The sequence below is a fragment of the Grammomys surdaster genome, unplaced genomic scaffold (assembly GCF_004785775.1).
Source record: "Grammomys surdaster isolate TR1022 unplaced genomic scaffold, NIH_TR_1.0 234, whole genome shotgun sequence".
Taxonomy (NCBI): Eukaryota; Metazoa; Chordata; class Mammalia; order Rodentia; family Muridae; genus Grammomys; species Grammomys surdaster.
In genome coordinates this window covers 1,586,519-1,600,699 of record NW_021604679.1, presented here as the reverse complement: position 1 = coordinate 1,600,699, position 14,181 = coordinate 1,586,519, and the positions used below count along the sequence as shown (strand labels likewise).

The window sequence follows — 14,181 nt, the reverse complement described above, 5'->3', positions numbered from 1 at the left end:
TGTAAGTAATAAATATCCAATAAAAAAGGAGAAACAGTTAAGTCCTCATGTACAACCCAAGCCCTCTTCCTCTCATGTGCCTCTTTATCCTACTCAACATCAAGAGAGATTTTTCAAGCAACTAATCACTGTCCTTGGCTTTAATATCCCATAAACCTAGGAAGGCAACAAAAGCATATAGCTGTAGGACTTGGAAATTTTTCAATATTTTCATTCATTCTTTGAGAATGCCATACAATATATAGTTGAGCCTTTTCATGAATACATAGCCAAGTCCTTCCTCTTCTCATCTGCTCTGCCCTTACACCCATTCCCACTCAGCTCTGAGATTCCTCCTTTGCTTCTTCTTGCCCCATCAAGCTAATTCTTGGGACTAAGGTTCACCACAGTACGTGCTCACACCATAAAGTATCACATCATTAAAGGAAATAGACTCTCCTTCTCTTGTAGTTATCACATGCCAAATGTTCATGAGCTAATGATGGGATTACATGAGCCTAGATAATATGGAGAGTGTTTTAATACTGAAGACATCTTTTCTCCAGGAACCTGGTGCCCATTAGGTCCTATAGTCATAGATGCAACCTTACTCCAGGACTCTGTCTTCTTCCTTGCCTCTATTTGAGATTAGCAGTCACCTTGTACACCAATCTAGCTTTGTTTCAGCAAACTGTGTGAATGTCACACAGGAAGCAAGATCATTGAAACTTCCAGTGAAAAACATGACATAAAATAAGTACCAAAACATGTTATATATTATGTAATGTTTTATCAGGAGTTCTGTAGAACATCATTAAGTGTCTAGCTGCAGTTTGTGTTTCTAGATAGTAATGTGAAAATTTTTAATCTAAGTTACTGAGATGCTTAAGTGTTTGAAGTCTTAAGAATCACACTGGCTGGTGATGCCTCCAGATTTATTATTTCAACCCTGTCACTATATCTGATAGATACAGTGAACCTTGACTAGCAGTGGTTAAACAATTTTCTTTTAAATTATTTAACAAACATGTCAGAGAAAGTAGAAAGATCAATGGATTGCACATAAAAATGACATTTTCTGCCCCTTATCATTCATGGAAGAAATATTAAAGCAAAAAACTTACGAGCTGGGTTTGTCCGAAAGTTGCATTTCTCAGCAGTGCCATTTCGCAGGATCTTCCCATCGACATAGGCAAATAGAGACACTCTATAGTGTTCATAAGGTCTCAGGTTTCTCACCACAAAACTGTTCACATCACTAGCCAATTTTTCACATTTTTCTAGAATTAAAAAGAAAACCTAAGATAATAAGTTTCTGAAAGTCAGGATCCCTATGTAGATAACTTGATGTTTATGTTATATAATCCCAAGCAGACTGCAAATATTGAGGGAACTTATACAGAAACACAGACTCAGCATCTTGTCTCTCATCTGTGTTCCTAGCTCCAAACCTTTAGATGTGTGTATGCAACCTAGAGTAACTGCAGAAACCAGAACAGTAAAAAGGACAGGAGAGAGAGAGTTTCTAGAGAGGGGACAGGCAGGATATAGGTGATATGAAGAGAAAGAGGAGAAGTGTAGAGAGGGTTTTAACTGGGGGTAGGAAGGACAACACAGAAGAATAGGGTGGGATGAGGAACATATGACAGTAAGGATGCTTGAAGAAGACATAGGTAATGATTTCTTTATATTTACCCACAAGTTGAAGGGAAGTACTTATTGCTAAAGAAAGCATACACTATGGATGTGGGAGTCAGGGCTTGAGCTAGAACTGAACCAGAAGTCTCTTCCCTGAGGGATGGCTTTCATGGTACCAGATGGTGATATGCAAACTGCTAAAAGAGGAAAGCAATCAGAAGTCATACCTATCTGTGAATACCTATGAATCACAACAAAGGCCAGCACAGCACAATGTCTCTAAAGGTACAACAGTGGCACTCATACCTTGGCAGTAAGTAACAGCTGTCTAGTTGGACTTAAGGCCCACTAAACAGGAGGAATATTATACCTGGAGTAAGTACCTGTTGTTAGTTTAAAGGCTCTGTCATAGTTAATCTTAATCATCAACTTGATTAAATTAAGAAAGGCCTTCAATGCATTGCTTTTGATAATGCATATTCCATGATGGGTAAGGAAGGCATTCATGTCAGAATGACCTAAGACAGGCTCAGTCTTGTTAACAAAATAAAAAAGGGGGAGAAGTGGAGAGCCTTTGGGGCTGCTTGGCAAGAAGCTGGCATGGGCCAAGCACAAGGAAATGGGCTGCTTGGCAGGAATATGACATTGGCCAAGGACAAGGAAATAGGCTTCAAGCAGGAATCTGACATTAGACTAGAACAAAGAAGTAATTTCAGGTAGGAATCTAAATCATAGGTTACAACAAAGAAGTAATCTCCGGCAGGAATCTAAATATTAATCTAGAGCAAAGAAGTAATTTCAGACAGGAATCTAAATTTTAGGCTAGAACAAGGAAGTAGGCTTCAGACATGAAAATGACCTTGGGCTAAGGTAGGGAAGTAGGCTCAGATACTTTAGCCATCCTGATAAGCCTTTAGAAACAGTGATCACGGGAGTGTTCACGTAATTGGGTTTAAAGCCTTGCTTTTTCTTTGACTATTTGTGTTTATTGTATTGCTTGTTCCTCAACTGTTTACATCTATCATATTGCTAGACCCTCAACCTAGAACTGACCTTAATACATGCATGTAATCAAAATGGTATAAAAGTGTAAAGGAAGAGGGGGTATAGGATAGGGGGTTCTAGGGAAGGGAAATGGGGAAAGGGGATGACATCTGTATTGTTAATAAATAAAATATCCAATAAAAACAAACAAATAAATAACTAAATAACTAAATAGAAAGGCCTTCAAAATTGATGTCACATTTGTATATTTGCGAGATGTTGTGAGAGATGACTGGTACATGGTTCTGTGGAATGAGTGAGAAAGATCTGCCATGAATACAGAGATCACTGTCTCAGGATGGAGTCCTAAATGCATGACATTAAGGAGAAGCACACTCATGAACAGAATTCAGACTCAGAATGAGCATGCTTTTCTCTGTTGCCATCATCCACATTCTTGGCTCCTTTCAAACATAAATACTTTGAGGTCTAAAAGAAACAACTATATGTAACAAGTGAACATCTTATTTCATTTAATGCTTCAATGTATTTTTTTCCACAAAGTAGTAGCAGTATTCCCGCCACACTAAAAGATCCATAAAGCACTTCTCCAACAAAACAGAAGACATAAGTAGCCCTTTGATTCATCTTCCTAATTTCAATTTCTCCTGTACTATCAATATAATATTTGACTTATCATACTCACAAATACACTATTTATATTTCGTCTCCATAGCACTTAGGCTCAAGACAACATGCCTCTTAACTTTCTTTTAGTCATTTGATTATAATGATTTTAAGAATAAAGCAAAATAATGTTGTTGAAATGTAAGAGAATATACAAAAATGGTTCCTTAGATTTCAAATTTTGTAATTTATGTCTGGCTCCTCCCAGTCAAACACAGAGACATTCTATGAGTGCTCAGTTCATTCCCACCTTAGCCCAGAGATAAAGGACTATCCTGATGTTTACACTGCTCTAAAGGACTCTAGTCTTGCCCACTATTTTTAATAAATGTTCTAGATATTTATTCTTCTCCATGAGATGTGTGTTCATCTAAGTAGACTGATTTAAAGCTAGTCTTGGTACATTTGATAGGGGGGCTACATTAATTTCTGAAGCAGACTAATGATCTAATGATGAACTAAAGTCACTCAAGTTTCTATCTAATGTGGCTAAATAGGGATGACACTCATTTCTACTTACAGAATAGCGTGTGTCTGCATTTGTTTGCTTGTTTTTCTAGGTTCCTCGTAAATATTTCAAAAATAAATCAAGTTCAGATAGTACAGAAAAATCGTAATATTTGCAGAATGGGAACATGTATTATTTGCAAGAAACTTTTGTTTCAGTGAGATTTCAAATGTAAAGATTAAAGTTAAGGCAGATTAAGAAAAGTCTTAGGAATAGTCTTGCTTTTTACTACAGTCGAGGCTTGAAAGCCCTTAGTAAGTGACAGTTCTGAACCTAAGACAAACATGAATCTCTTAGCATCTTCATAAATGCCCTGTAACTCCCTGGCTAAAACAATAATTACAACACTTAAGATTTTTTTTACTTGGTTTCCCTAGTGGGAATTTTGTAACATTACCTGAATTGGCCTTATAGCATAAAAAATATCCATGGAATTTCGATGTAGGCTCACTCCAGACGACTTTTGTTGTGCTCTCAGTTGGATTCCCACACGAAACAGACTTAGGCTTTTCTGGAACTGTTAAAATCAAAAAAGTTATAATGATAAAAATAAGACAATGAAAAATAGTATTTACATAACCAGCTTGAATCATGAATAGCCAACTTTTGATTAATTATGAATTAATAAAGTCTCAGTGAAGTTCTTAGTCTTATCCTGGGTTGTTTAGATCAGATTTGTTTCATAAACTATTTTTTGCTTCCATACAGCAGTTGGTAATCTAGATATCCCACTGATTTGAAGAATACCCAAAAATATTTTCTTCAAACAAAATATTCTCACTGTTGGCCATGCGTTTTGGCATTTTGAGGTATTGCTGTGCCAAAATATTAAAAATAAAATTGAGACACAGTTAGTATCCACAGGCACTTGCTTAAGATATAGCTTGATGAGTTATGAGTTTGTTCCTCCATATGCTACCATAACAGTTAATAAAGAACATTTCTAGCATCCTTCCTTTCCACCTGCAAACCAAAATAAACCTTCTTGAGACATACCACATCTACTCTGATCTGTTTTCTATTGCTATAGCTTGAATGTTACCTTGTATTCATCATATATGAATAGAATTAAATAGTAATATTTTGAACAAATTATATTGGATTAACACTTTGATTTTTTTACATAAGTCTGTCCTTTTCATCGTCAGTACTGCTATACCTTAATGGTGAATACCACAACAGGTCTTGGTGGAATATTGGAGAGGTAAGGCCTAGTAAAGGTCTTTAGATCATGGGAAGCATACCCTGGAAGAGAAACAATTGGTTCCCCATTCTTATCTTTTCTTTTTCCTTCATGACACACAAGATGAATAGTTCTCTTCATGATAATGACCTTACTGCTATTATCTGCTGTCTCTACCAGAGACCCAGTGTCACAGGGACATCCAGCCTTAGCCTGAAACTTCCAAACTTACAGTGTGAAAGAATATTTTATCTTTATATAGCAACCATCCCATTAGGTCAAAGAAAGGTGAACATTGTTCTTCATTAACTTGCTATGTTTTCTCTATCAGAAGCACTTGGTTGTTCTTTGATCATTTGCCAGGAGTAGATGCATATGCATGGGTCTACTCTGCTGTATAGATATGTCGATATAATCTTTCTTCTTATCCTGGGTGAATAACTACATCCTCATTAATAATGTTAATCTTTGCTAGTGGTTGTGTATACAATCTCCACCTTATTTTAACTTTCACTTCTCAGATGGCTGGTGAGTCTGAGCAGTTTTCCATGAGTCTAGTCATCATCTGCATATTTTTGTAAATTACAGAGTCAAAATGCTTTATCTTATTTAAATTGTAATATTTGGTGTTTTGCTTTGTAGCTGAAAGGACTTTTGGCATATTTTGAGAAATTTTCCATGTCAAATAAATAAATAAATAAATAAATCATGTATACTTTCCTACAGTACACAACGTGTACTATTTCCTCCAATCACTTCAAAGACAAGTATTTAACTATATATAAAGTCAAAATTATTGATCTCTTTATGATCTTGCTTTTTAAAAATTTCTTAGGAGAACTTGCCTACTCTGCACATACAAAAATAGCATCCTACATTGTTTTGATTAGGTGCTTCATAACTTTAGCTTTTAGAGCAATGGAACATCTGTGTGTTGAGCCACAATGGCTGCTCTACATTTGATAGCACTTTTCCATAAAGATACTAAAACAATTAACTGAAATTACATGGTATTTTATCAAGTATAAACATTAGTTTTCTAAGATTCCCCCTATGTTACACTGACTTAAAAAGGTTGTGCTAATCTTTGTTTGTTTGTTTGTTTGTTTTTAGGTTTGTGTCTGTATTCATATGTGTACATGTGTGCATGTGTGTGCCTGTGTGTGTGTGTGTGTCTGTGTGTGTGTGTTTGTGCGTGTGTGTGTTAATTATAAAAATTGGTTCTTTCCTTCTATCATGTATATTCTCTGAATACACTCAGGTCTTCCATCTTGACAGCAAGTGTCTTCATCACTAAACAATCTCCCTGGCGTTACTTGAAGTTATTTTTTAACTCCAACATAATAGTAAACTTCTCTGTTTAATCCTGTAGCATACTGTTGTTTTGGAGGATCAGTGGTAGACTTGGATTTGGGTATTCCCTTTGTCCTCAGCTATGAAGCAAATTATGGTCATGTTTGTGTTTCTCAGAAGATTTATGTGAAAATGAAATTTAGAAAAAAATTACCTTTACGGGCAAAATAAAGCCTTAACCATGAATACATTCAACAACAAAAAGTACAGAACTAGAAAATTGTAAGTATTTTGTTGGTTTTCTTTTATTGTTTCTGTTTTAGTTATGGTTGTTGCAAAGACAAGATTGCATGTAGCTCAAGACATACTATGTAGGTCTTACTAAGTTGTCCAGGCAAGCCTTCAACTTGTGATCACAGGGCCTTACACTCACAAGCAGCTGGCATAACACATATATATCATCATAACTAGCTTTCATTTCTTTTTTTGTCTTCTGTCTCTCTCCCTTTTTTCTCCATCCCTTACTCTTTCTCTCTCTCTCTCTCTCTCTCTCTCTCTCTCTCTCTCTCTCCCCCTCTCTCTCTCTCTCTCTCTCTCCCTCTCTCCTCTTCCCTCTCTTTCTTTTCCTCTTTTTTCTCTGTCTCTGTCTCTATTTCTTTCTATCTATCTATCTATCTATCTATCTATCTATCTATCTATCATCTATCTATCTATCATCTATCTATCTATCATATATCTATCTATCATCTATCTATCTATCATCTATCTATCTATCTATCATCTATTTATTATCTATCTATCATCTCTCTCTCTTCCTTTGCTTATTTTATTTCTATTAGAAGCAGAGCATAATTGTGGAAAGAAGTGTTAGAATACAGAGAAAATGGTGTTATAAAAAAGAAGGGAAGAAAAAATTAATAAAATGGGAATAATCCACGTAAACCATTCCAACTGTTTTTACCAGTCTTGCCTCAGACACAATTTGAACAACAGAAAAAGAGCTTTAGTTATGTTTGTATAACCTAGTATTTAAAACTCACCTTAAAGTGCATTTAAACTTCTTTTCTTCACTCATATGCTTTCTGTAATTCTATACCATTATTTATTTTCCATGATTCTCCCCCCCTCCAAAAACATGTAAATCCACAAAAGAAAAAGAAATTTTATTTATTTTATAAATGCAAGCAATATACTTACTTCCAAAATCGGTCTGCACACTTGTATTATTTTGGAAAAATTTTACATTGTTATAGAAGATTCCTGCAGCACATGTGTAATTTGTTTGGGCACTAAGGTTGTATAACTGAAATTTTTCAGGTGAATCATATTTTCTACCATATGTTGAATTATCTGAAAGAAGTAAGTATTGCATGTGAGTACATGGAATGATACATAGCATGTGGGCTTCTTTTATGGCACCATGTGTTTAAGACTTCATGTTAGAGTCAAGCCTCTGCAAATGGTAAAATAATAAGCTAAGATCCTACAGTTAACATTGTTATACTCAACTTTGTTGAGAAACCAGTAGTGTGACTTATTTTTAAAAATTGGTAACAAGATAGATAGATAGATAGATAGATAGATAGATAGATAGATAGATAGATGGATATAGATATAGATAGATATAGATAGATATAGATAGATATAGATATAGATATAGATATAGATAAAGATAAAGATAAAGATAAAGATAAAGATATAGATATAGATATAGATATAGATATAGATATAGATATAGATATAGATATAGATATAGATATAGATATAGATATAGATATAGATATAGATATATATTCCAGCTGTGAACATACTGCTTGCAGCTTAGCCCAGCAACTTCTTGTTAGCACAATGTTGACAATCAGAGTTAAATTTCATCTCTTCTGCCTCTGTGTGTATGTACCTCCCTCTGTCTTGTCAAATGTGTCCTGGCACATAGCTTATGCCCAGAGGAGAAAGAGTCCACCTCATTAAATTTAAGAATATTTCTTAAAATACCTAACCATTGTAGAAACCCAAGTTCACTCCTAGAAGCACTTGTTTTCCTTGTTACCTACAGATTCTCGAACTTTCAAATGACTTTCATTCATGAAACTCTGAGAAAATAACCTTTGGATATATATTATGCTTCCTTTGTTCAGACTATGGATACCATCTTTCTTTTATAATGCCTGCATCTCGCCATCCTTTCAACAATGTCTGGTATATAACAGTACTCAAGAAAATTTTTTAAATTTTTTTTGCAATATTTATCATCCATGGGTTGTTCTTTTCATTTATTTACTTCATGAGTTTGTTTCAGTGCCAGAGGTTATTTTATTCTAATTTACAGTGGACTTCTGAGGGTGGGTGAGAAGGGCAGGGTGCAGAAAGAACATTTAAGCCATGTCTGGAATAACTTCTGATAATAGAACTTCTCTGCCAAGTATCATACCTGACTGACATTGAAATTTGTATGAAATTTTTTTACTGTCGCAGCTAAAGTCTTCTATTTTCCACTCCAAACAAATTGAAGTATTAGTTTCTTCTATTGGTGTGCAGTCATGTAGCGTAAACTTGTCAATTCCTGTGGAGAAAATGGAGAAGTGCCCTTAGGTTATGGTTCCTGGAGTGGAGATGTGAACCCTCTCAACTAAAGACGCTGAAATCATACCCATGAAGTCCAGTCTTGCAAGCTTGAGATTTCAGTGGGAGGAGTCTAAGCTCTCCCAGGGTCTGATGCTTCTTGATGATCTATTCACCTTCCTAATTTTTAATTTATCTTTGTTTCAGATGACACATAATTATACAAATATGTGTACATTATGGTGTTTGGATGTATTTATATACTATGTAGTCACCATTTGCCAGGAGTTTGTCTATCAACTCAGACATTTGCCATTCATTAGGGAAGATAACATACGATCTCCATACCACAGGTTTTAGTAGAAATGTGTGCTGCTTTTATAAATGCAACTCAAGGAAACATCAAGATAAAAGCTGATTCTCCCATTTGAAAAACAATTTCTTTAGGGTTTTAATGCTTGTCTACTGGTCTGTTTTGGGTTTTGAAAACAAATGTAATCTCACATGGTAGCTCAGGCTGGCACAGAACTCATGGTGCAGCCTAGGCTGACTTTGAACACATAAAATACTCCTGCCTTGGCCTTCCACATGCTGAGATCAAATCTTTGGTATTAACCTAACTAGAACTCCCCCTTTGTATTTTTTGAGAAAACATTAGATGTTTAAGTACATTCTTTTCTCTAATGAGAACATTTTGAATTTAAAAAGAAATACCAGCAATGCTGTGGATAATTATTTTACAAAATACAGAACAGGCTGTTTCTAATCCATAGGAACTATTTTTTGGTGGTTTGTTGTTGTTGTTTTGGCTTTTTGTTGTTTGTTTTTATTTTGTTTTATTGTTTGTTTGTTTGTTTTGAGACAGGATTTCTCTGTGTATCCTTGGCTGTCCTGGAACTTGCTCTGTAAAACATGGCTGCCTTGGAACACTGAGATCTGCCTGCCTCTGACTCTGGAGTGCTGAGATTAAAGGTGAGGGCCACCATCTCCCATCCAGGAACCTCCTTCTAACAGAAGTAAGAGAGACAGATTATGGCCTAAGGAGTAAGTGTGTATTTCTGCGTGCTCTCCAGGCTTCTCAGTAGGGAACACACTATTATCAAAGCTCATTGGCTTTCCCTCTGTTTTTTTTTTTTTTCTGACCACATTAGCCAGAGGAAGGACAAAACACAAACATGAAATCATCCTGTTGTTCTAAATAAAAAGATAGAAAGAAATTGACATTCACCTGGTGGTACATCTAAATTTATAATTTTTTCTGCAGTACATGAGCCGTTAGACAGAGAGATGTTTTTCGGTTTGCATCCTTGTAGATTTTTTAACTCTTTTTCACAATCACACTTAAGGATTTCATCACCTTTTTTAAGGTCTGCATTAAAAGTCCCACTACTATTTTCATAGGTGTAATGTACAGTAAAGTTCTCAAATATTTTATCTGAAAAAAAAGAAAGGAAATTAGTATTATCATCATGGAGAATGAATGAACTGCATTGGATACAAATGTTTTAGCATATTCGTTTGTACAGAGAATGATCTACAGTAGCTGTGTTTTGGGTGTCAAATGAGTGAATTCAGTACTCAGTAAGCAGAGATAAGACACCAAGATATTACCAATGCAGATTATAGGTTGTAACACAATATCTCCAGGAATATGAAAAATAGAAAAACTGTGTCATGTGCCCCATGTCATTATTTTGTAATCCTCTCTCCTACATAGGATCCCAGTTTAGACTCCGATAATTATTGGATTGGTGTCCATCTTTCCTACTAAACTGTAAAGTCCATGAGAACCATAACTAGTCTATTTTGATCATTTTCATTAACTTAGGTTCATGATATATCTGTTAGTAACAATTCAATAATACTTGTTGCATTAACTCACAGATTAGTTTATTTTCTAATAAACTCATAAAAAAACTTCTTGCTTTATAACTATTCTTGTTTTCTCAAATGTCTTTATAAATCACTTAGTTATCTAATTATGATTTATTCAGAGACCATAAGTTCTCAGTCGTTCCATTGCATATAGATCATCATTACACATGATAATAAATCCTTCATAAACCCCATTGGTTAGTGTCAGCAATTTCTACTGACTGGCAAAAATTTCATTTAAACAACTGTTAATTTACATCTCCATTTTAAAATTGTTTTCTATGTGTGTGTGTGTAATGCATGTCTGTGCATGTATGCATGTTCATCTGTGCATGAATTGAGGAAGTACACATGTGCATATACACATGAGTATTGACACCAGAGACTAACACCAGGCGTCTTTCTCTATTTCTCTTGATTTAATTTTATGAGTCAGAATCTATTTCTTAACTGGCAAGAGTATCGGACCATCTTACCTTTATCAAGCTCACCTTTTTACAGGGGTATCTGGGAACTCAACGTCCTCTGCTTGTGTGGCAAGCACTTTACCACAGTCTTTATAGCCCCTGTTTATTTGTTCTGATTTTACAAAAATATGTGCCCTTTGTTACATTTAAATATTGTTACATTTAAATATTGGAAGAAAGTGAAAGAGATAGGGACTCTTAAGATTTAGAGCTGGCCATGAGAAATAGAAACAGTGGGTAAATGTTAAAAGCTTAGAAGGAAAAGAGACAGGATTAAGATGGTGCTCTCAAGTGACAGAGACTGCTGTTGGACCAACAAACTTACCACATGGTGGCTTCGTTGTGGTAGCTGTAATAGAGATTAAAAAAAAAGAGGCAAATCATTGAGATATCATTTGAAAATATGTCTGCTGTGTTCATCTTTGAGACTCTGCTTCATAGACGTTTCATAAACTGGAAAGTCTACCCACTTAGGCTTAACACATAACACAGCTTGCTTAATACTGTATTTTCATTTCAAACATGCACGTTATAAACTAGTGAGATAACTACAAATTATCTTCATTAAAGTATACAATAAGCTCAACTGTGATTGTAGCAATATGTCAACTTTTGGTACGGATCTAATGTTAGAATGCTGACAGGAACACATCTATACATTACCAAATATTTTAAGTCTTCATTCACTTTTTTGGTCTCAAACTAGATTTCCACAATTATAACCCCTACAAAGCAATGGTGTGTCTTTGTTTTGTTCATTTTTTTTAATCAGATGACTGATTAAAATAGATAAAGACAGTTTTGTTCCTAGGTTTAACCTATATATGCTTCCCAAGCACAAAATCCAAGGTAGCTAATTGATCTTACAGCAATTATCACGTATTAATAAAGTCATTTAACTCAGTGGTTCTCAACCTTCCTAATGCTGCAACTCTTTAATATAGCTCCTCTTGTTGTAGTGACTCCCAACCATAAATTATTTTTATTGCTATTTTTGTTGTTATAACTATAATTTTGCTACTGTTATGAGTCATAAGTATATGAGATTTCTGACAGTGTTAGGTGACTCCTGTGAAAGGCTTGTTCAACCTCCAAGTTGAGAACCACAGGTTGAGGGAGAACCGCTGATTTAACTGAAAAACTGGGAGTCTAAGTTCCTGGAAGTAAATCGATTTCTGCTAATCTTCTCAGAGTTGTGAGACTCTTGAGAGAGTGGTGGGCTTCCCAACACTAGCCTCACGACCATCGACTACATCACTGCCACAGATCTTCAACAAGGTGTCTCACCTACATCTATTTCCACGCCCCTCAGTAACTGACTGAAACTGCCTCTCCTCAATGAAAAAGGGTAGTGGCTTTGATAAAAATTACTCTATTACACACTACAACTTCTCTTCAAAGAAATAAGTTCACTTGCTTATGTGGTTCCTCAAGAACACCACAACACTTGGGGGGCACTGGCCATGACATTATATCCCAGGGGTCTCAACAACAGCTTTGCTGCACCAGTGTCTAGATTCTGTTCAATGAACATCAGGATTTTAACTCTAGATTCCACAAAGAAGGAAACCTGAGGTACAGAAAGCTAGGAAGTGAGGACGTCCCCAGCAGTGGTAGAGGTATGTCTGCATGACTGAGGGTAAGATTGTCACCTATTGTTGTGCTTGGAGTGTCATTGCTTGTAAGGCCCAGAGTGGATGGTGTAGGGGTTGTGAGGCTGGGACCTGCAAGGAAATGAACAAAAGAGTAAAAGTTAATGAATTTATTATCTGGACGCTTGAGAAAAAAATCTTTACCCAAGATAATTTGCTAGGTGATTCTTCTGAACTGATCATTTGAACTGATACTTTTTCAAGATAACAAATTGAATCTAAGACTTATGTACAAACCCATTCACATAGCACACACTTCAAGTAATTTTAAATGTTATGTCACAACATAAAGGTGGAAGTTATTTACTCCTTAGTATAATTTTTACCTGAAAAAGAATTTGCCTCAAACTGGCATTTTCTGTTGAATTACAGCTCTCTTTATTTTAGATAGGAATTAGATCAATGGTCTAATTCTTTTCTTACTTATGTTGTGTCAAGCCTTTCCATGTAGAGTCATCATATCAGCTTTATGAGATGAATATTCGAGGGGCCACTTTCACAAAAGGGAAACTGAGTCACTTGTTCTAGGTTGTCTAGAAAACTTCAGGCAGTTGGATTATAGCACTATAATCCTAGCACTATAAACTGTTAATGTACATTATCAACTTCAGTGTCATAAATTTTACAATAATAATAGCAAAATCATGTTAGCCCCCCCCAGGTTTTCTCATAAGTTTCTTTTGCCTAATTACTTATCAAGATTTTTTAAAGATGGGAAGCTTGAAAATAGTATCTGGAGTAAAAGAAGAGCCTCATTCAAGTTTGGAGCCTCCAGAGCCTAAAACACATACCACGTATTGGTCACACCTGAGGAGATACCTGTGATGCTGACATTGGAGGTGTGTGTAGGTGAGGCAGCAGAGCTGTTGCGTGCAAGGCTGGGGGTGCCGACAGGAAGGGTTGTGTCTGCAGGAAAGCTCCCTGGGACAGTCCCTGGCCCACCTGCAATCAGAAGGGTCACCAACACTATCATTCCATTATGCCACATGCTGAAATGTATGTGATTATTGAACTAAGGCAGAGCAAGGAGCTATCTGGTATACCTACAACAGCACACTACAAAGCCAAACCTTAACCCTAGCCCATTCCATAATCCTTACTTCATAGAATGTGCTGTCAATATGAGAACTTGGAGAAAGATGAACTCAGAAGCAGACATATGTACAGCTTGGGTATCAGTTGACAGGAGCAAAAAGTTTTGGCCTTTGGAAATAGCTTGGAGGTCAATGCCCCAGTCAAGTGCTGCCTTGGGTAGTATTTAAAAATATTTCAAAGAGCAGAGAAGAATACAGTCTTGGAGGTGCTAATGACATACAGAGTAATCTAACTCTGAATGTAAAAGGGTTGCCTTAT

At 35.8% G+C, this 14,181-nt stretch overlaps 1 protein-coding gene across 6 annotated transcripts in view; it reads right to left on the bottom strand.

Moving 5' to 3' along the window:
- Nucleotides 1–14,181, bottom strand: part of Ptprc (protein tyrosine phosphatase receptor type C) — a 104,715-nt gene that overhangs the window by 33,800 nt on the left and 56,734 nt on the right. For 4 of the 6 annotated variants that reach the window (XM_028773775.1, XM_028773774.1, XM_028773777.1 and 1 more), the window contains 8 exons: nucleotides 13,648–13,770; nucleotides 12,829–12,900; nucleotides 11,502–11,525; nucleotides 10,063–10,269; nucleotides 8,704–8,835; nucleotides 7,470–7,622; nucleotides 4,194–4,313; nucleotides 1,104–1,259 (listed from right to left, as the gene is read on the bottom strand). In XM_028773775.1, coding sequence (XP_028629608.1) covers nucleotides 1,104–1,259; nucleotides 4,194–4,313; nucleotides 7,470–7,622; nucleotides 8,704–8,835; nucleotides 10,063–10,269; nucleotides 11,502–11,525; nucleotides 12,829–12,900; nucleotides 13,648–13,770 — 987 coding nt within the window. The remainder of the gene's footprint in view (nucleotides 1–1,103; nucleotides 1,260–4,193; nucleotides 4,314–7,469; nucleotides 7,623–8,703; nucleotides 8,836–10,062; nucleotides 10,270–11,501; nucleotides 11,526–12,828; nucleotides 12,901–13,647; nucleotides 13,771–14,181) is intronic. The other 2 variants (XM_028773776.1, XM_028773779.1) reach the window with 1 other exon arrangement.